Source organism: Notolabrus celidotus, chromosome 5 (genome assembly GCF_009762535.1).
Source record: "Notolabrus celidotus isolate fNotCel1 chromosome 5, fNotCel1.pri, whole genome shotgun sequence".
NCBI classification, from domain to species: Eukaryota; Metazoa; Chordata; class Actinopteri; order Labriformes; family Labridae; genus Notolabrus; species Notolabrus celidotus.
In genome coordinates, this window is record NC_048276.1 from 26312017 (window position 1) to 26334563 (window position 22547).

General features: G+C 38.1%; 1 protein-coding gene across 5 annotated transcripts in view; it reads left to right on the top strand.

The window, feature by feature from the left end:
* Nucleotides 1–22547, top strand: part of ntm (neurotrimin) — a 645049-nt gene that overhangs the window by 621008 nt on the left and 1494 nt on the right. For 3 of the 5 annotated variants that reach the window (XM_034684314.1, XM_034684311.1, XM_034684313.1), the window contains 4 exons: nt 15375–15503; nt 16177–16297; nt 18187–18338; nt 19952–19987. In XM_034684314.1, the coding sequence (XP_034540205.1) occupies nt 15375–15503; nt 16177–16297; nt 18187–18338; nt 19952–19987 (438 nt within the window). The remainder of the gene's footprint in view (nt 1–15374; nt 15504–16176; nt 16298–18186; nt 18339–19951; nt 19988–22547) is intronic. The other 2 variants (XM_034684315.1, XM_034684316.1) reach the window with 1 other exon arrangement.

Here is a 22547-nt window from a genome sequence, read left to right on the forward strand (position 1 = left end):
GTTGAGTTATTAGAAACATGGTGCGTGAACCACTTTTGTGTGAGTGGCATACAGTTTCTAGCATTGTGTACAAGTTGATGTTAAAGAGTTGTAGCTCTGTGTTTCTACCCTCCTACTGTACTGCTGGCTACCAAATCAAGACTTGTGTAATTACCTTCAGACAGGTACCTGCAGAGTTTATCCAGCATCTTCATCAGCAGCAGCATAGTCCTAATTACTGTATAATTACTGTAGTAAAAGAACAATATTCTTATAATGGCAAGCCGTTCAGGAAATTAATATATATTGAATGAAGTTTGAATATATGAAATGAAACTTGATATATATGGAATGAAAGTCTGAATATATGGTATGAAGTCTGAATATATGGAATGAAGTCTGAATATATGGAATGAAAGTCTGAATATATGGCATGACACTTGATTTATATGGAATGAAAGTCTGAATATATGGCATGAAACTTGATATATATGGAATGAAAGTCTGAATATACTGAATGAAACTCGATATATATGGAATGAAAGTCTGAATATATTAAATGAAACTCGATATATATGGAATGAAGTTTGAATATATTGAATGAAACTCAATATATATGGAATGAAAGTCTGAATATATTGAATGGAAAAAGACGTCATGTGTGGCCTGCACCATCTTGTGTTTCTGGGGTGTGATACTTTTTCTGGTTAGACGTAGCTTTTAGTAATACAACCAGGGAGGCACGAGATGTTTTCATTGCAATTTTATTTAATGAAGGGGTTATCTACCCCTTGGGTAATGCATGTGCTGTTTAGTCAATCTGTATTGGAAAAAGAAACCCACCCCTCCTCTCTATTAAGTTGGTTACATCCAAAAGTGATGATCGGACCGTCTGCACAGACAGACGAGAGGAACACGGAGCAGTGGGCTGCAGAAGCATTTAGCAGGGTGGTGCCAGTGAACATGTGAAAGTATTAAATATCACAGGTTTCACACACTTCTACAGAAGCTAAAGATAGTGCTCCTTCCTTATTGAGGTGGTTCAGCGCTCTGGCTCGCTAACTAACTTTTGTTATGACTTGTGATAATGTAGCATCCTGTTCAATGTTAACAGGTGGAGCTCATACCTGCGTGCATCATCTGACAGGTCTCTTTGATTACAATGATACAATACGATTATAAGTGGTGTATTCAGAGAACTTATGTTAGCTTTCATTCCATATATTCAGACTTTCATTCAATATATTCAGACTTCATTCCATATATATCGACTTTCATTCAATATATTCAAACTTCATTCCATATATATCAAGTCTAATCCATATATTCAGACTTCATTCCATATATATCGAGTTTCATTCAATTTATTCAGACTTTCATTCAATATATATCCGGCCTCAGATGAGGTTACGAGAGGAACTAGAGCGATACGAGATTTCTGCATTGTATGTTAAATAACAATCAGCAAGGGAGCACTTGCCTTTTTAAAGGTGTAAAGGATACTGTGATAAATTCAGAAAGAAAATATAATAAACAAAAAGTAAAATAGTAATAATTCAAAATGTCACCTTAAATTTAGCCCTGATGGATGGATGGACAGATAGATGGATGAATGGATGGATGATTGGATGATAGATGAATGGATGGATGATTGGATGATAGATGAATGGATGGATGATGGATAGATGATTTGATGATGAATAAATGGATGGATGGATGATTGGATGATTGGATGGATGGATGGATGGATGGATGGATGGATGGATGGATGGATGGATGGATGGATGGATGGATGGATGGATCTTTTTGATGCCTGTACAAAATGCTACTTTAATGCATGCATTCAATGTGTGACCCAGTCTGCTGTGGTACTCTGGTGTCAAAGTGCGATATGTTATTGATGGATGGAGTGGCTGCCAGCAGGGAGTCAGAGGAGTGTGGACCGCTGACTCAATGAAAGAAGATAATTCTCTGTGTATTTTGTGCATTTCAGCTTTCTGCTCTATGAAGATAAAAAGAACATCAGTTTGTTCATTTGAAACTCTCAGTTCTCACTGGATTCAATAGGGTTTACCTCAGATCTTTATCTTCAGCAGACTGATGCCATCAGAGAAATGCATAGTCCTTACACAGATAAGTAAAATTAAAAAAACAGTTAACCAAGTTATTTAGCAAAGGCTAAATCCATAAACACTGAGACAATTGAAACAGCTAGAAAAACATCCAGACATGGAAAAACTGGAATGCCTGCCACAGGATACAAAGATGAACTTGCAGCAGACAGAGAACTGTGAGGGGAGGCAGGGTGATAAGAAACAGGAGAATATATTGAGACAGGTAAAGCTGATCAGAGCAGGAGAGACAATCAGGAAAAAAGAGAAAACACACTAGAGCAGGAAGTGAAGGCATCTTAACAAAAGGAGAAGTGAGCACACAAAAACAGGAAAGAACTGGAGACTGCACAAAACAGTTTCCATACTTTCAGAGGGTATTCAATATGTCATCCACATTACATAAATATTGATCAGATGTGCTAATACAACATTTGACTTGTGTAGGTGTTGTGCATTCCATACCATTTGTTCTTTCCATTTCAAACAAGTGTCTAAGGAAAGCTCAAAAGTTAAAAAGTCCACCTATAGAAATCAGTCAGCATTGACATGTAAAGGCTCTGCAGCAGTCTGCAAGGATTTACACTCCAGAAAGTGCTTTTGGCATTTCTGAGTAGATCAATAATGTGCCCTTTGATTCACTGTTACCACTAGAATTATGACTTTCTAATTAATATTGCAAAAGTTGATCATTTAAATGGCTGTGCTGAATGAACAACGGGAGCTCAGCACCGTGTTGTGTTCAATTAGCAAGAAAAATAAAGATGAAAAACGAATTCAACAGACCAGACGATAATCAATTAACTGATCACCGAGTGTTTGACGCCGTCATGTCAACAGAAGATACCATTGACAGTGAAATGGCTTCATGAATTTAACATATTCATTTATTTCTATATTTTATTGGAATAGCTGTGCCGAGAGTAAAATAAAATTCATGCTTAATTAGAAAATATTAAGCATGATACTACAAATACTACTTTTTTCTCTACGCACATCAAACTAAAAACGCTGCAGAGGATATTTATCCAGTTTCAGTTGTAATAAGTGGAATAATCCACCTGTAAAAGGTTTGAAAGGAGAGAGTGATTTTTACTTTTAATTAGGCAAATCGTGAATTAGAGGATAGTGAGGTCTGACAGAATTGACTGCTGGGTCAGAGGGGGGCGTGGGACCTACCCACCCAGGTGTCTCTGGAGCTCACTCTCATTAAGTGGATCCTACTGCTTGTTTCACTGCTGCTTAAACTCCCTGTCTCTGGTGTGAACACAGCTGTTTTCCTGTCAGACCTCCTAAAGGTTATGTCTTTTATATAAAAAACAGTTGCGATGGTGGAGGATGTTGAGGAAACCGAGTCATCCAAGAGCCAAATTCTGCAGTATTTCTGAATTATTAGACTATGGATATGTATGTGTGTTAAATATAGGTAAAAAACACTGAGCCCCACATTGTATTAAATACAAATTAATTTACTGTTTTCATCAGCATGAAACAGCTGGCCTAACTCAATCCCCCAAAAAGCTCCTCCAATGAACTGGCCAGGTGTGTACTTGACAGGATTTTAATGAGAAAGGTAAAACTGAAATAAACAACAAATACAGGTAAGTAAAACAAACATCAACAAATATAATATGCTGTGACACCTTGTACATAAAATGATATCATGTATCAACAAAAAGAAGGATGAATATGTGCCCAAATGGCTACCATGCCAATCAGCAGAAAAAAACTCTAATTCGCCAAAAGATTAATTTCAAAATAAAAGCATTAACAACCAAAACGTTTTTGTGTTACATTACAATTAGACTTCTCACACTTTAACTTAGCCTAATATCCCACAATCACAATGCTCTTTAGTGAGTTTTATTGCTCACTGATCGGCTGAAGACTTGAAGCACAGACATATTTCCCTTTTATTTATATATTTTATTTATAACAGAAGTTTGAAGTTTTTAAAGTTTACATTTGTTTGTTCTGCTTAAACAATTCCCTCTTCAACACAGAAGCTGTATACAAACACAAATATATAAAAGGAAAACTGAGGGATTCAAGCAATCAGGAAGACAAAACATATTCATATATACACACATTGAATACACATATATGCACATCGATACAAACACCCACATCTATATGAACTTGAGTTAGTCAATCACAAGTCGACCGAAAAAGGTGTAGGCTGAAGCCAAGGCTTATCCTGTCCTCCCTTTTAATATTTACAACATAGTCAACCCTGTACTACATAGTCCAGTTACATTTTAACAAAACAATATTTAACTGTTCATTCAGAAACAAAAAAACAAACAAGGCCCTGCACTTCACTTAAATACATTTGTTATTACTATGTTATCGTATTGTACGTGTATAAAATATTTTTGACCTATGTTTTAGCGGAGTACGCGCGTGCGTGCGTGCGTGCGTGCGTGCGTGCGTGCGTGCGTGCGTGCGTGCGTGTGCGTGGGTGTGCTTGCTTGCATCTTCTCGCTCTTAAGGGTATCTGGTGGGTGGATCTGTTCATTACTGATACAGCGCTCTGCTTGAGTATTCACACCTCTTGAACTTTTCCATATGTTAAAATGTTTAAACTGTAAAAAAAAGATAGTATTTTACTTAGGTTGAATAGGGACTACATAGTGGTGCAAAGGTTAGTGCTGTTGCCTTACAGCAAGAAGGTTCCTGGTTTAAATCCTCAGCCGGGAAGAACAGGCAGACACCTTAAGCAGAACCAGACTATACTATTTGTTGGAAGTTCAAATTAATGATAATGGACTGATTTTAATATTCAAGGCAGTTTAAGTCCTCAGATCTCATATGTTCATAATAAGGGTATAATGAAAGTGTCAACTATAGAAGTAGGAGTTTGACTATACTGATATCAACATTAGTGTTATTACATGGATGATAATGGTGAAACTGATATTAGCAGTTGTAGCAGATACTGTCTGGTACATCCACAGCAGCCGGCTGTCTACAGCAACGATCCAGAGTAACCTACGAGACAAGGGATCTCAGGCACTATGGTTAGTAACTTTAATTGGATAGGAAGACTTAAAGTAAATGACGGGCAGACAAAGGAGAGAGCTAGAAAGACAGAGACCCAGTGTGTCAGTTCCCCTATAGAAGCATAACTAAGAGCTGTTCCACACCTGAGCCAGTCCTTACTATAAGTAAAGTGTTAAGCCTACTCTTAAAAGTAGCAACCTGGACCCTGAATGGTCAATGATTCCAAAGAAGAGGACCTGATAACTGAAGGCTCTACCTCCCATACTTATTTTAGAGACCCTAGGTACGATGAGCAGGCCTGCATGATGGGAAATATAATGTTCTAGAGGGGTAATAGAGCACTATGAACTCTTTAAGATATGAAGGTGTCTGACCATTAAGAGCTTTTATGTCTGAAGAAGTACTTTAAATTATTCTAGATTTTATGGGGAGCCAGTGTAGAGAAGCTAACACATAAGAAATGTGCTCTCTCTGTTCCTAGTTCTACTCAGCATTTGAGCATTTTGGACCAGAGGTGCTTGAAGCCAGACTGATGCCATGTAAGGCACTCATATCCTTAGAAAAAGTCTCTCTGAGGTGTTTGGGGACAACAATAATAACCTTAGTGTTTTTAGTTGTTGTTTAGCAGCAATAAATCTTCACTGGCAAGTATAATTTAATGTCATCTGCATAACAATGAACATTTACGGAATCTTTCCTCATAATACTACCGAGCGGAAGCATATAGAGGGTGGAAAGAATTGGTCCAAGCACTGAACCTTGTGGAACTCCATGACTAAACCTCAGATTGGGTTGAATATTTGAGACCAACACCAACATAATGTTTGAATTATGTGAAAAGATTGAGCACTTTGCTGTAAAACCCCAGATTAAGATTTGCTGCATGCATTTGTCTACAAGACGCCTGCTTTTTTGAACTTCTCCTCACTGTAAATCAAACAGTAAGGGACCAAAAAGTCTGTTTGATCCACAGGTTGGAAAGCTGTTAAATATTTAATGTGAATAATAATGCAATGCCCTGCATTTCATTTGAATAGATTATGTTTGCATTCTTTTGTAATCCTACTGTAGTTCTACAAACAGCACCAGAGCTGTCTTGTCAGAGGATTGCTGTGCATCTGTGAAATACAGTAGCTGTGGAAATGTGTGTTTGTGTGTGGGTCTCTGTTTTTTTGCACGTTGCGTTGCTACACATCCACTGAGCCTTAGCTTTTTGTAGAACACCAAGCTGATTGAGAATCTTCATGTCAAACAAGCCATTTTTGTTAGAGCAGCGGCTCCATTCCAGGACACCCTTTATACTGTGCTCATGTCAGCACATTGCATGATCAAACTGTGTGCAGCGACGAGTGGCGTGTGTTTAAAATCAATATCAGAGAAAGCACATTGAAATTCATAGTGAAGCCAAATTGTTCACTTTCAAAGCGCTGAATGCAAGCTGAATATTTTTTTCTTATCAGTTTCATCACCAGTGTTCAGCAGATAGCCTGCTGAGAAGGCATGGTAGAAAAAAATGCAGAGCAACAGTGCACAGATGTCACCCTGGCTCAGATGCTGAACAGAAGAGCAGCGGCTGCCCCAGCACTCACTGTATAGTCCAAACTTCTGTCCCAGTATCTTCCTGCTGCAGAGCAACTGTCCTGCAGCCTGAGGACATTCACAGTGAGTCCTGCTAGTGCAAACACTCCAGGGTGTTAAAAAAACATTAAAATAAATAAAAAAGACTCTCTGTGTGTGTGTGTGTGTGTGTGTGTGTGTGTGTGTGTGTGTGTGTGTGTGTGTGTGTGTGTGTCTGTGTGTGTGTATGTGTGTGTGTGTGTGTGTGGGTGTGTGTGTGGGTGTGTGGGTGGATGTGTGTGTGGACAAAAATATTGATGATTTCTGGCTGAAGCCATGGCCCTCACACAGCCCTGCGCCCCCCCCCCCCATCCCTCACCCCCCACCTTTGATAGATAGATGGCTTTAAGGGCTTGTGGCGGATCAAAAGAGATCCTCGGTATCTCCCACAGACCGCAGAACCTGACTGCAAAGTTTGTCAGCCCAGGCAGCCAGCTGACGCCCCGGTGCATTAAGGCAGGCCAAATGAACATGTACACGATTGAATTTGGTCCAGGAGCTATAAAAAGTTTTTCCAGATTTGCACAGGCCAGGGCTCGGAAAGATTCATTTGAAGTAGGAGATGATGGAGTTGGTATGTGACGGAGATCGGTGCCTTTTTGACCCTGAAGGTAATCCAGAAATCTAAATACTGCAAACCATGTCGAGCTAGATTTGAGTGAACCAAGGCGCCTGATTTTTTAAGTCAAATGTAATGTATTGTTTGTGATGATTGCTTTATTGTTGGACTCGTGATTTTTTTATTTTAAGGACAACCTGTTTCTTGATCTTGTATATTCCTCCATAAGAAGATATGAGCAAGACTAGGAGCAATAGTTGTCTTTATAGCAGCACACCCTTTAGAGGTTTTGAATCATTGCAGAAGTTTTCCAAAATTAAGATAGCTTTCTTTTCCAACCACACTTGCTTTTATCACACATTAGAGCTTCCCCCTAAATCCACCAAATCACCTCTTGAAGACAGAATCTCTGAGGATTTTTGCTATATTTCAAAATCCTGTAGAGTATTCCATGTGCTCTTTGATTGCAGTATTTTACCTTAATGTAAATTAACCTCCCACAAGAGGCTGTGGGAGAAGTTGTAAGCATATTTCTGTATCAATCTTTCTTAAGATAAAACTTTATTTGTCATCCTTTCACATGTTCATCCTTTTAGCTGAAGTTTGTTGATGACGTCTTTACATTGCATTAAGTTTAATGTAAAAGTGGTCTCCGCTTTCCAACAGCAGGAAGCTAGCACTGGGAGGACATTGTTTGCATACTTGCGTTAATATTGATAGGAACAAAATAAAGAATAAAAAATTAACAAAAGAAGCACAACATGATTAACTTCAGGGTTTAATCAGAATTTAAGGGAAATTAAAAATCAAAAACATACTACAAGAAATAACATCACACCAGTAACTATATTTATATTGCAGATACAAATTTAAATCTGATTTTGCACTCCTCACACATCTCTCAAAAACTAAAGACAATAAAGGGAAATTCAGTGAAATATTCAAGTTAAATATGTTGTTACTTTTACTCCATGTACAGTTGTTCGGTTTCATTTAGTGAAACTGGATGAAAAGAGTTCACATTTTTTTGTATCTGTTTTTTAAGTCTATGACAAATACTCAACACTTTTATCAGCTGTTTAGGTTTTTCAACTTATATAACTTTAACTTCAGTTTTCAGAGATTCTTGGTATTTAAATCACTCAATATTAACCCCAACTATTCAAGAAATTACATGACAAGAAGTAAAAACATAAACCAAGGCATGGGGGAACTACTGCAGGGTTGGGTAGTTGATGGTATTTTTTTAACATATACTGAATGTATGAACATTGAAAAAGGGCAATGAATGTTTAAGAAGTGTGAGAAATGTGTTTTTCCTATTATTACACCTTGTTCTTCCTCCAAATAATTTTGTGCGTTCAGCAGGTAGAAGCTTCTGTCCATGTGCTTCCCCCATGCAAACAAACACTGACACAAAACACGGTGACATCAGATCCAGGAGTCTGTTAACGGACAACTTAGCTGTATTCTGAACAGCTCACCTGCTCTATTTTAATACATCCTGTATTTTAGTTTGTTGTCATGTTCTCTTTTTAGGAGTTGATGTAAATGTAAAAAATTCAAGAGGATTTGATTTTATTTAGCATGCAGAGCCAGAAACAAAATTCTGATTCCCTTTACCCTACTATGCATTTCTCATAGTTTTATCTCACAGACTGTGTCCTTCACTCACACAGCTGCTGCTTCTTCAGTATATGTGAAATACGCGAGGACTTGTGGCCTGAGAGATTAGCAGCAGCCATGCTTTTCATTTTCTCTGTATGCTCAGAATTATTCATGCTACTGATGGGTCAAATCTAACCCTCACTGTCGCAACAGATTCTCCTCACTGACAAACCTCTTCAGTGAAGTAAAGCTGCACAGTGCTAATACAGAAACACTGTGCTACTGTATTTCTATGGTTATTTTTTATGCTCTCCTTTTTATATTTGTTTCCTTCAAAGAGAGATGATGCATCAAAGAAAGCCTGGCACATTATGAAATTTCATATGCCAAAGGCTGATAATCAGAGCAAAAATAACTATATTTACCTTGAATTCTTGAAGCGACAGAGACACGTTATAAGACTGCGGTTCAGCAGCAGTCGCTTCCCGTCCTTCATTGTCTTCTCAGACATCTTTTAAATAAGCTTTCTTTATCGTTGTTTGTCGGAGTAACATAAGCTTTGTCGCCTCGTCGACACACTTCACTTTGACTACCTTTCCCTCAGGACAACACTGACAACAGCGCTTCCACTCCCACTCTCTCTTTGAATGTGTATGCTTTTCTGCCTGTTAACAACTCCTATCTGCCATTCTGATTCTGTTTCCTCTGCTCCTGCTGCTCAGATTCATCAATTTAAACCCTGCCTCACCATATCCCCTTGCACTCCGTCCTTAAATGCCTATATCCCTCAAGCATCTGCTCTCCTGCTTTTTTATCTTTCCGCCAAAGTTTATTTCCCCTTGCCCTGCACACACACGTCTTTCTTTTCTTTTTTTTTTCCATTTTCGCCCCCATTTCTTTCTCTGCCCTTGAGTTTGAGGATGGCATTTCAGGAACACAGAAAGGGTACATTATCTTCTGCCGGCCTCTCCCGAGACTTCCTCACTGCCTTTGCTTTCTCCTCCCAGCCACCTTCTCCTGTCTGGCCTCTGCGATGTGCTGCCCCGTCGTCACTCTGATGGCCCTGCAGCACACGGTGCTGTCTGCTAATGACTTGGCCACAAACCCAGCAGCATCACCTCTTTAACAAACATTCTCAAATTGGAAGCTCGATACTGGAGTTACAGGGAATCTGAAGAAAATGTAGAATATCAGTAGACATGTTTTGAGTACTGAGCCTTTGCTGTTGCTGTTTGCTGTCATAAAATAGGAAGATGGTATAATGAGGGCTTCTTTGTGTGTTTTTCAGAGCTTGGGTAGCATGTGTTGTGCGAACTGAGGATTTCTGTGAACTCTTTGTTTCTGCTGAGACAACATTTGTTCTCTCTCTAGTCCACATAAAGGGAAACATCAATCTTTGGTACATGCTGCAAGTTCTTCACAGTGGTTTCACTCACACAGTTGGGTGACTGGCGGTCACACTGACAGCAGCACATGAACAGGCTCAGCATGGTATGCATGAAAGGACAAGCCCACGAGTCAATGGTTTACCCATACTGAAGGCTAATTCAGAGAGAAAAAAATGTTAAGAATCCTAAAACAATAACATGTTTTAACAAAGGTTGATGAGGAGTTGAAGTCCTAAAGGTGGGAGATGGAAGAGTAAAGACAACGAAAATATGATGATAGGGAGGGAGTCTGTTTGAAAGGAGGTCTAGGATGTGTTAAGACCCAGTCACACATGCACTCTGCACAGTTTCCGTACAATCAGGTCTGAACATTTTCTGCATTTCTTTTCCACACGTCTAAAACAGATTCAAAATGTCTGTGTCTAATGCACTGACAACTTTACATCCTCAGTGAAGCTTAGGTAAGGGGGAGCAGCTGGCTAGAGCATACAGGAGAAAGAGGAGTCTTTGGTGAGGGAGACAGTTTTTGTGTAAATATCACCACAACATTCATAAGGATGTTTCACACAATACGCAAAATGATAACTGAGGCGAGCAGTTTAAACTTCAGCGGTGGATGATGATACAAACGACATCGTCATACAGACCACCTGCTTGTGCTTGGGAGCTCTCATCAATCATGTCAGCACTGTGTTTTGTCACTCTTGCAACATTTCCGCCATCAATGCAAATCATCCAAGGTGCAAGAGCTTGAAAGCAAGATCCAACAACTTCATAAGGTGACTGACAAATTAAGATAATTCCATTAAGTGGAGGTGAAACTGTTCACTTGAGAGGAAATGTGACTCTTTGATCCCCAAAAACATGCAGATAATAATTGTGCAAATTGCAGAAAACTCTGCCGAGTCATGTGCCTAAACGTCTAACTTAGGACAACAGGGACATCTCCTCTGTCGTGCACAAGTGAAAAATGTGAAGAATTTCACAAACTGTTTGAAGACTCAGTCGTTCAAGCTTGTGCCAAAGGAACAGAGGAAACTGTAAATAACCCCTCAGTCATTAGACACATGGCCCTTACGTAGCTGCTCTTCCAGTTTTCCTCCAGGGTTTACATAAAAGGGATAAAAGTGCAGTAAAATCTAATTAGCAGAGGAACTCTGTATTCATGGAGGCACTGTGCCTTCATTATAATAAACTGCAGGAAACCTTAAAAAACAACAACTCCGAACAACAGCAACAACTGCATTACTTTAAAGAAATAGAAGCATTCTTCACAACATAACTGTGAAATGTAGGAGTATATGAGGATGTTCAAGCTTTGTCAAAACTTTTGTTTTCAGTAATTTTAAACCTAAGAAGTTATAAGTCCAGAATTTAAAAAAAAAAAATTTACTCTTTGCTTATTTGGTGTTGTGTCCTTTAAACTATTCACACTCACACAATTTGTACCAGCTAAGCTTGCATCTTTTGTCTTACGTGAATTCACCACAAAAAAGATTTCAGTTATAATGAATGAACAGAGACCTGCGCAAGGACAGCTATATATAATCTCTCAGCAAGTACAGTATGTTAACCACAAAGGCTGAAAGTCGACATTTAGCAGGGTCACAAGTTTAAGCGAAACACCTAGAGTGTATTTTGTGTCTGAAAACGTTGGCAGCTAACTGTAAAAGACCAATCAAATTAAGACTTGAAACTTACAAACATTACACCCTTTTCACATAAACAAACCAGGTGAGAGTTTTCATAGAAAACTCATTGAATACTGCCACCGTTTTGTGAAAGATGCATCAGTGAACAAAAACACACTAACTGCTTCATACAAAGTACATACAGAATAACCCAGTGCAAGAAAACAAACTCATTCTGCCAAGTGGTGGCACATTATGTTTCAACACAAACTGATGTAGAAATCTGACAATGTGACAAAAAGTGCTTGATGAAATAGAAGTTGGTCCTTTCAGCAAAAATATTGAAAATGTTATTTATAATGCTTTGCAATAAATAGCACAAAAAGTGGTTTGATAGGTGGAGATGAGATAAAGACTATTTTTTCTAATTTGCACAACTGAAAGGACTGAAGGTGAGGTGCAATAATTTTCATGACCATGTTAGTATTTTGATAAGACGTACAGTACATGGCCATTTTTGTCCATAGATTGTGCTCTAGATCAGTTTTATTATAAATGATGGGCAATAAGGGTGTTACATAAACTTGGAGGCAAGAGTAGGGGGAAATGGAAGACAAATAAATGAAGGGAAACAAGTTCACTGTTTACTGTCACCATTACAGTAAATATTGTTAAAAAAAATACTTATTGAATGTATTTAATAAACAACAAGAGAAGGCAATACTAAAATGTCCCCTGTGACTATTAGATCCAACTTTTGATTATTGTTAAGACAAATAATAAGAGATTCTAAAGACAAAAACCATTGAAATAACAAGAGAAATTGTTAATTATTCATGAAAAAAATTGTATCTTCAGTTTAACTTTTTTTTTATACTTGCCATTGTAATTCAGCAGGAACCATATAGATATATTGCAGTGGGGGTTGATTATTAATTGGGGGCCTTAGATGGCAAAGTCTGAGCTGTTTTTCTGCTCTGTATTTATTTATTTGTTTATTCATTTGATTTTAGACAAAATTGAAAAATACATTTAAATAGAATGGATACACATCATTTCATGTATCAGTCTGCATCATCTGCTGATATGTGAAGTCTCCTGCCATAAAACCTTGTCCGATGGGAGGACTTTGACGATGTGTGTCAGCCGGCTGCCTCGTCTTGATTAACTCTCCTCAGAGGATCAGCGTGTGGCTTTAACTGACACCACAGTCTCTGTTGGCCAAACGTAGTGTCCTCTTTTTGAGACAAAACCAAGCAGAGAGGAAGCAGACTGGAACAAGCACACCTCTCCAAGTCCTCCTGATACTCCTCGTCAGGTGAGCTGTGTGTCAGCGAGGACTTCTTTCCATAACAACCTTCCCAGGTGCAATTCAGTAATGTGCCTAAACCCAACAAAGTGAATCCATGTGAAATTTATTCCTGTCACCTACCAACATCCTGGAAGGAGGCTTGAAGTCAATTACATCCTTTGTTCTTTTTGTTGAGTGCTGTATTAAGTGTCTCTGTCAAGCGTGTCAAATTGATACAAGAAAAAGTAGCAGGGCTGGCATTTCCCTGTTCATATTCTGAAACACTGAACAAGGAGTAGAATATGAACGTTCTGACGGAGAAGGTGGGGGCTGAACAAAGCACTAATCACACAGTGCTGAGACGTCCTCACAAATGTGTCAGAAAGCTGGAGAACGGGTCTGTGTAAGTGTTGAAAGAAACAATAAAGTACGTCAGACACAGTGACAGGATCGGGCGCATGTCAGGATATTTACTTGTGTAAGTTTTGATGCACATGTACCCCTTAGAATTCTGCCCATCAAACCAGATCAGGTCGCTTAGAATTAACAAAACCTGTCACCTCAACCGGCTGCTGCTGCCGAACTCGTGTTTTTACTGTTCTCTTTGTTTTGTCAATGCTGTGCATGAATCAGTGGAATTAAATTAGACTGCTTGATAAGAAGCTTTCACTGTTGGTTCATGTGTTTGTTCAGCGTTTTCCTTGTATGGTGCAGGTTTGCCAGTTTTTGATAAGCATCCACAGTCTGACAGACATTAAATCACTTCTTCATGAAAGCTCTGAGGGTCCAAGTTCTGTTATTAATGATATCACTTGACCTGATGGAAGAGTTGTTTTTCACTAGTAACCTAAAGTTTTGAAACAGCCTAGCCTTTAGCTCCTCAACTCAACTCAACTCAACTCAACTCAACTCAACTTTATTTATATAGCACCTTTCATACATAGAAACATGTAGCCCAAAGTGCTTCACAGAGTAACAGACAGTAAGAAAACAACAGCAATGGTAGAATTATAGAAGGCATGAAAAAAGAAGAAATACTTTAAAAAAGAAAAGAAAATCAACACAGTAAAATTAATAAAATAAGTAAGAGTGGAAATAAAAGTTAAAAATAAGGTAGAGTTAACGAGATCAGGTGAACACAATAAATAAATAAGATAAATAAATACATGTTAAAACAATGGTTTAGATAATAATGATGAAAATAATAAAAATGATAATAAAATAATAAAATAATAATAAAAATAATAATAATAATGATACTGATAATGCAGTCCAGGGCTAAAATGAATTACTCCAAATTAAAAGCTAGATTAAAAAGGTAAGTCTTAAGTTTACTTTTAAAAACACCCAGAGAGCTCGCCGTTCTCATGTCCAGAGGCAAAGAGTTCCACAGCCTAGGGGCATAAAAACAGAAAGCCCTCTGGCCGGTACCTGTGTGGGACACACGAGGAACATTTAAAAGGGAAGCATTCGAGGACCTCAGTGATCGGGCTGGAACATAAAATGACAGGAGATCAGTAATGTATGGAGGAGCAAGGCTGTTAAGAGCTTTAAAAACAAGTAAAATGACTTACCTGGACTTACTGAAGAGAGTGGGAGAGTGCCATATGTTCAATTTGAAATCGCGTCATTCTAACAGTTGTGCTGCTTTTATAACCAGGTTTTAGTTCGGGTTACGAAAGCAGAAGAACTCTATGAATATTTTTGAGTCTTGTTGAAACTTTGTTTAGAGGGGATGCAAAGTCTAGAGACAAGGTAACAGCAGCTCATCTTGCCCTCCCACGTCATGATTTTGTGTGACTGTAATGTGCTTTAATGATACAGATGCAAAAACACATCATCTATTCAAACTCACATAATGTGAGTTAAATGTCTGTTTTTTTGACTGATTATTAGAAATTTCAGCTTATTGAAGGCTGTCCTATCCACACCAAAAAATCATCAACTACAGGAATATTCATTGTTGATGCAGTGCACCACAGTTGAAATATGTAAAGTGAATTTTGTAGCAGTTATCAATATCAAGAATATGTGTCCCTCCCTCCTTTCTCCCCGTGCACCTCTACCTTCACAGAGGCCATTCAGGGACACGCTGTGAAAGTGACACTGGGGCCACAGCTGCAGACTTGTCGAATTAACTGAATGATCGTCTCCACTTACTCCCTCTTTGTGTGTGACCTTACACAGGGGACCTTGCCTCGGACGATGAGTACCTGGAAATCCCTTCAATAACCAGACAGAGAGCGGGGAGGTACGAGTGCACAGCTGTCAACGACATTGACACAGACGTCCAGACTGTAGACATCACCGTCAACTGTAAGTCCACTGCTGCAGCTCAAGACTCAAACGTTTTTTGTTACACTATTCATGAATATGTGATCAGTTTGAGTTATATTTTTGACAGACGTTTTTAACTGTGAGCTTTTATACCTTGATCCCAGGTCTGAAATGTTTATGCTGTCATGATTGATACATTGATGTACAGAGCCTTTTTCTGCTGGGATCTTGATAACGTTTGCATCGTTTAGAATGTTTGTAAAGCAATAATTGTTTAAAAACTGTTGAAAAAGGACATTTTAGATACTCGATCTTGATGCACACATAACCCTGCTTTTTAATGATCCAACACTTTTTATGAATTGTTTGTGTTAAATAAACAATTGAGGAGATTTCCCTGTTCCAAAAAAAATTGGAGAGCAGTTAATCAACTGATGAAGATATTAGGCAGTAGATTAATGGACCAATTACAGATTGAGCGATACAGATTGTTAGAATTCAGAATCTGGTCCGTTAGATATTTATCATCATATCCTGAGAGCCTGCAGTTTGAGCAGTATAATAGATATTGTACATCATCTGAATTCCTGGTTCCTGGCACAGATCACAGCTATGAATCAAAATCCTCAACAGAGGAGCAAAAACCGTGACCTTTCTCGTCATCTCCTTGACTTGCCTTGGAGGGCTCTTATGTGTTGCTGCCTGCTTGTAGATCCTCCAACTGTGTCAGAGGGCAGAGACGTCGGAGTGACTCTAGGCCAGAGAGGAGTGCTGGAGTGTGAGGCTGACGCAGTGCCTGAGGCAGACTTTGAGTGGTATAAAGATGACAGAAGGTAAGACTTTATCATTTGCATTTTATTTTGGTGAATGCAAAATATATGTGTTTGCTTCTATTTTCACACTTTATGATGCTGCTGCCAGTCAAATGTTAAATTATTAGTCAGGGATGTGATGTGCAAATACAAAGAAGAAGAAGAAAACTTACAGAGCACAGAGAGGGCCTCAGCATATATTAATACTTTAAATGCACAAATACACAAACTACAAGTGTAACAATAACTGAATCCCAAGCTCCATGTGATTGGAAAATACTACTGCCCCAGCATAGCAACATGTAATACCTGGGGATCTTGAGGTCCTCCACCACAAAGGTCTGAGCATACACAATCACCTGCATCATTCTGCATTACGTTTTGATGTTTAGTTATTCTTATTTCTATGTGAGTTTTGTTTTGGATGTAACCTATTTTCTGTGCCTCTTACACCAATTCAGATCAAGGAGAAGTTCATTTGTTTTAATTCAAAATCACTGGACTGTTTAAGAACAGTTCCAGCAGTTTATTTTTGTAGAGCTAACCTGTAGCTCTTAAATATACAGTGTATAATGAATGTAGTTTTGTATTAAGTATTTATACTTATTTTGTTTTTTTATGGAGCCTATTCCAGAACTTTATTGAACTTGCATGCAGAAGCAAAATGAAAATTTAAACCAAAGTTCCTGAGTGACAGATGCAGGCGCGTTCCTCTTACCACAATAACTAACTGTCCCCAGCCTGTGTGCCGCTCGCTTGCTTCCAACTCCTATCACTATGCTCAAAAATAGATAAATCTGTAATGATGATAGAGCTACATTCCCAATTTTGATGAGCAAATAATAACCAAAGTGTGGAGCTGTGGGATGTCAATGATGGTAGCCATCTTTGTAACTAAAATTCACCAAGACACAGCGCCCATATAACACAACACAGCTTCAACACATATGTGTCGTTAACAGACATGTATGAACGTCATAATCAATCAATTAATTAATCCTTAATTTTTATTCGCGAACGAATGTTATCTGAAGACGCTTTACAAACAGAGCAGGACTAGACTGTACTCTATGTTATCTTATTAACAAAGACCCAACATCAAGACAGGGTAAGATCCAGTTCCTTCCTACAGGCAGGACTCAGTCTGATCTCATCTTAATCCACCATGAGCAGAGCACTTTGCAGCATTTAGCAACTTACAGTGGCAAGGAAGAACTTCATTAACAGGCAGAAACCTCAAGCAGGACCAGACTCTTGTTAGACAGACATCTGCTGAGACCGAGTTGGGGTTGGAAAGAGGGAGAGAGGAAGATGAAGAGAGAGAGAAAGAGAAATGGACAGAGATAAACAACATCAACAGCTGCATTTAGACTTCTAGTTACAGTGCCAATACTAATTGTGAGTGTCCTATTTGCAGGAACTTCAAATGAATGCTAATAGACTGATCTTAATAACTGTAGCAGATAGAGTCAAAAGGTCTCATATTAGCATTTTCAAAATTGTTGTTTATAATAGGGGAAGTAATGAAAGTATCAGTAGTAGCAGATGGAGTGGAACTAGTCCAAAATTAACATCAGTGTTTTAACAGTGATGATAATTATGATACTGAAAAATCTATGATCAGTAACTGTTTTCCATTTTATAAACAGTCAATGGTTACATTACTACAGTGTACGTTTACAGCACAGCAATAAGAACAAACAGCAAAGAGTGCACACATCCTCGTGGATGCTAAAATCTTGTTGGTCAAATTTAAAGCTCAGAAACTCAAATTTGTAATAATACCCCCCCATTAACACATGAATTATTACTGTTCTCATTTCCATCAATATTTAAAAGTGACTTTAAAAAGTAAAAATATGTAAACATGATTAACATGGTATTTTAACATCATGTTTTCTGCTGTTCAGGATCTTCAGTGGGTTTGATGGTGTGGAAATCCTGAACTCTGGATCTTTGTCAAAGCTGTCTTTTTATAATGTGTCCGACGGAGATTATGGCAACTACACTTGTATCGCCATCAACAGCATCGGGAGCTCAAACACGAGCTTCCTTCTGTTTGGTGAGTGCAACGATCTAACACATTTACAAGATTACAGAGAAAGAAGACAAAGAATTAGATTCTGCGTAGTGTGTTTAAATCAAAATAATAGTCCCCAACTTTTTTTTATGTCCATTTAGCAGACCTGTTTTTCAGCATGTGACCCAACCTTTACCCATTTCTTGAAATCTATTGCACAAGCTGTGTTCACACTTAAAAAAAAACCTGATGGAGAAGGATATAGCCCAGTGGTTGTGTTGCATGCCCAGGTTAGAATCCAGCCTGCGGCCACTTTCCTGCATGTCATTCCCCCAGTCTCTCTCCTGGTTTCTTGCTCTATCCATTGTCCTATCCTCTCTGAATAAAGGTGTGAAATCTCCAAAATACAACTTTAAATTTAAAAAAAAACATAAAATTCCTGCATTGCACGATATGTGACATGTGTTCTTATACACCAGCAGTACAGTGACTAAAAACTATTACATAGCAGTGATACTGATGACTTAGTGAAGTCAGTTCAGCCCAAAGATTTAATGTTGTGTTCAGCATCACTGTGCAGTATTTCACAATCCAACCTTCAACATTTCAGCTGAACATAAAGCAACATGAAACTCTGTACACAATCCTGTCAGATTTTCAAGTGAACCACTACGATATACACAAGGAGTACATTCATGTTTGCTGTGTTTATGCCAGTATGTCTGCAATAAATCACATTTAAACATGTATGGACATGGAGACAGAGAGACCAAGAACCGGGTCCACATTATTTTATCATTCTGTGGACAGACACCAAAACTCTCTGATAGGTTTATATTCAATAATAGTGCTATTAGTCAGACTTCAGAGGTATGAAATCATGGGTTAAACTGCTAAACAAGTTTTAAAGCACATTAGTGATGCAGCCAGTCATAAACCAGGAAATACTACTTGCACACCACAAATAGATCATGCATACTGTGGCTCCTGCACAGTGTTCAGTGAAGGATCAGTAACATAAAAATACACAGCAGTGTGAATGACATATAAGTCATCACTAAATAAGAAAGATGAGGCTAAAATTCAAGTGAAAAAGCCCATACAAAAATAAAAAACCATGTCACTTAGAGTTAGTGCTTCTTAATTCTGCATATTTTTGATGTGCAAATCAAATCAGAGAATCTGAGCAGGCCAAAGCAATAACCAATACCACTGCGGTGGATCGACAACCATACTCAGTTGTTGATAATGAAGGTTTTAAACATGTTTATACAAAATACCTTTTTGTTAGTAGGTGAGCATTTTTCTATTTTAACTAAATAATGAAATTCTCTTTAAAAACACTAAAACAAATCGGACAGATAGTGGTGTGTAGGTAGTAAACAGTGGAGAGAGTTATTGAGTTAAACAAATTTAACTTCTTTATCTTTGTAGATTTCATGTGTAACTTAAGTCCTAGTTTTGGTTTGTGAATGTGAATTACAGCTTTGAAATGTTATTTTGACACCAGCTTTAATGAATTCAGCTGACATTATTAGTCTGATCAGTCTAAAGTCCCGCTCAGCTGTTCCGTACTTCTGATAACTGTTGTCAATGATATGTTGCTGCTCTGTTTCCAACATGTTGTTCTGTTCCATTTGTTCTCCTGGTTTTAGTGGTAATTGAACCCACTAGCTCAACGCTATTGCAAGGTTAGTACTCTGTAGCAGCATGCTTTCTGCTGTCGTGGATGGAAAGTTTCGCCTGCATGCTGACACATGACAAACAATGCCATTTTCACAAACTTGAAGTGGACACTGGAGTTACACACAGAGAAAAAGAACATCATGTCTGGGCTCTTTTGCATCTTTTTGATTGTACTCTAATACTTCAATCACTGTTTGTTCCCTTCATGGACCGACACGTGAAAGCTGTTTTAAGACAAACATCTTTGAAGAAGAGAAATGGCAAAGCAAATGTCATGTCGGTCTTTGTGAAATGGTCATTGCAGCCTGTTTCACTAACTGTGTTTCATCTTTCTTCTCTGAACTCCTAACTGCCTCTCTGTGTGACGTGGCTTCATTTTGATTTTTGCATGCTCCTTTTCCACTGTAAGTATTCGTCATCTTTCTTTTCCTTGATCTGTGTTTGTGTGATTGTGTGTACCCTTGTTGTGTTTTAACTGTGTACCCTTCAAGGAGAACAAGTTTAAGCAGTCGGAGAAAACTGTGGTACTTCATTGCAAGCCAAAATGTGTATCCGCAAAGTAAACAAACAGAGAAGCTGTGGTGTGTCTCTCTGGCTAAAGTGCAGAGAGACACACCTCACTCCACTTGTCATTTATTGTGTCCTTGTGACTTTTAGTTGCAACATCTTGTAAGCAAGCCCATTCCTGTAGTACAATTGTGTTAATGGCTTTGCTTTTGACTAAGAGTGAACTTCATTATTCCAATTAACCATATGCAGGATTAGGGATAATCCACTGTGGCAGAGTAATTGGATAGATGCCCCAAAGGAAACAGTGGTGAACTGATGGAAATCCTAGGGAAATGAGTAGACATTGTGTAACAAGCTTCAAAGTAAAAAGTTTAATTGTGTCCTCAATCCTCATTCAGAGCGTTCATTTAGTTGGAACAAGCCTCAACCCTGAAAAGAGCATGATGAAAATACTCTGCCTTTTTGATTCTGAGTCAACACATTTTATTTTAGTGGCAGATTCCTGAGAGTTTCACAAACAACTGTGAAAACATTAACAGACTGTCAAACAAGAATACTGAAGGAGCATTTACCAGTTTTATTATTGGAAAGATTAAATTAGAAAGACTGATGATGACCACATTTCAAGCTCCTTTTTAGAGCTTTGTTAAACTTGTTTTCTTTTATTGGTAAAATATAGTAAGATGATAAAAAAATATACTTTCAGTAAGTATGAAATCACGCTGTATGGATTTAATTTGTATTATATAGGTTACGTTTTCATTGGCTGAGATTTAATACCAGATCTCAAGGTGTAATATTACATGTTGATATTTAGAGCAATTTTAGTGTCCTCAAAAGTTATTTTCTTATTAAACAAACAATGTCATGACCATCCTAATGATAAGATATTTAGCAATGTTGAGTTTAAGACCTTTGATTTGTTGCAGCAGACAAGGTCAATCTTGATCACACACACAGATGGATTATATACTCTTCATCGCCTCCAACAAAACCTGCTTTTTGTCTCTGGTCCTCTGATATCTAAGAAAGTATGCTTATATAAACTAGTACTAACACAATGCTGCTTGTCATGCTCTATATTGTCATGCCCTTAGCATTTTGAAGCTTTAACTTCTATTTTTTATTCCTGAGAGTAACTTAAAATACTTTACTTAAGGGACATAAATGAAAGATCTTTGACCTTAGATACACACAATGTCTCTGTTTGTTTAAATATCTAACCCAACTCAAACACAGACTGTTGATGGTCATCGGTTTTGCGCCTCCATCTGTTATACAAAAATGAAGCCAAAACTCCCTCTGCGACGGATGCAGACATCTGTGATGTTGATGATGTTTGGAGCACAAGTCTGAGCAGTAGAGATCACCTGGTTATATGGCCTCTCTCTTGCTCTGCTCATTCAGTGCACACAGGGCTGCCAACTGGCGTCAAATATGTCTGTAAAACAACATTTGACTGCCACAGGCTTGTGCACTCAGATCATTCACTTTAAGATTGGTTACCAAATCAGATCGGTGGATTTGTACACACCCTAAAAATTCACATAAATCAGCATGAAAAAAACAAAAATCATAAAAACCTTATGTGAGAAAGAAATCATCTGATTTGTATTCTGATTTTGTGGTCTGTCCTATGTCCGACCTCCAGAGGGTGTTTTGTCTCCACTTTTGGAGACATGTTATGATGTCCATACTTTTTATTCATCCTCTGAACTTAACTAACAACCTTTGATATCTGCATCTGTATTGAAAGACCATTGATGTGTTTGATATCCTCTTCTCAACACTGCCTCCTAAAACACTTCATTATATTGAATGGTTTATAAAATGTTTTTGACAGACACCTTAAGTCCTCTGGCTTAGGATCTTTGAGACCTAAAAAGGTCTATCACTGTAGTACACTTTCTGTAATGATGTTATCCACTTAGAATTATAATCTGAGCCCATCGGGGATTCTTATGCCATAATCATATTTAAGTCACTACAGCCGGCTTAGCAGCTGCTACCTTTAAACATGCAGTGTGTAGTATTTAAAGGCTCAGTGTGTATAAT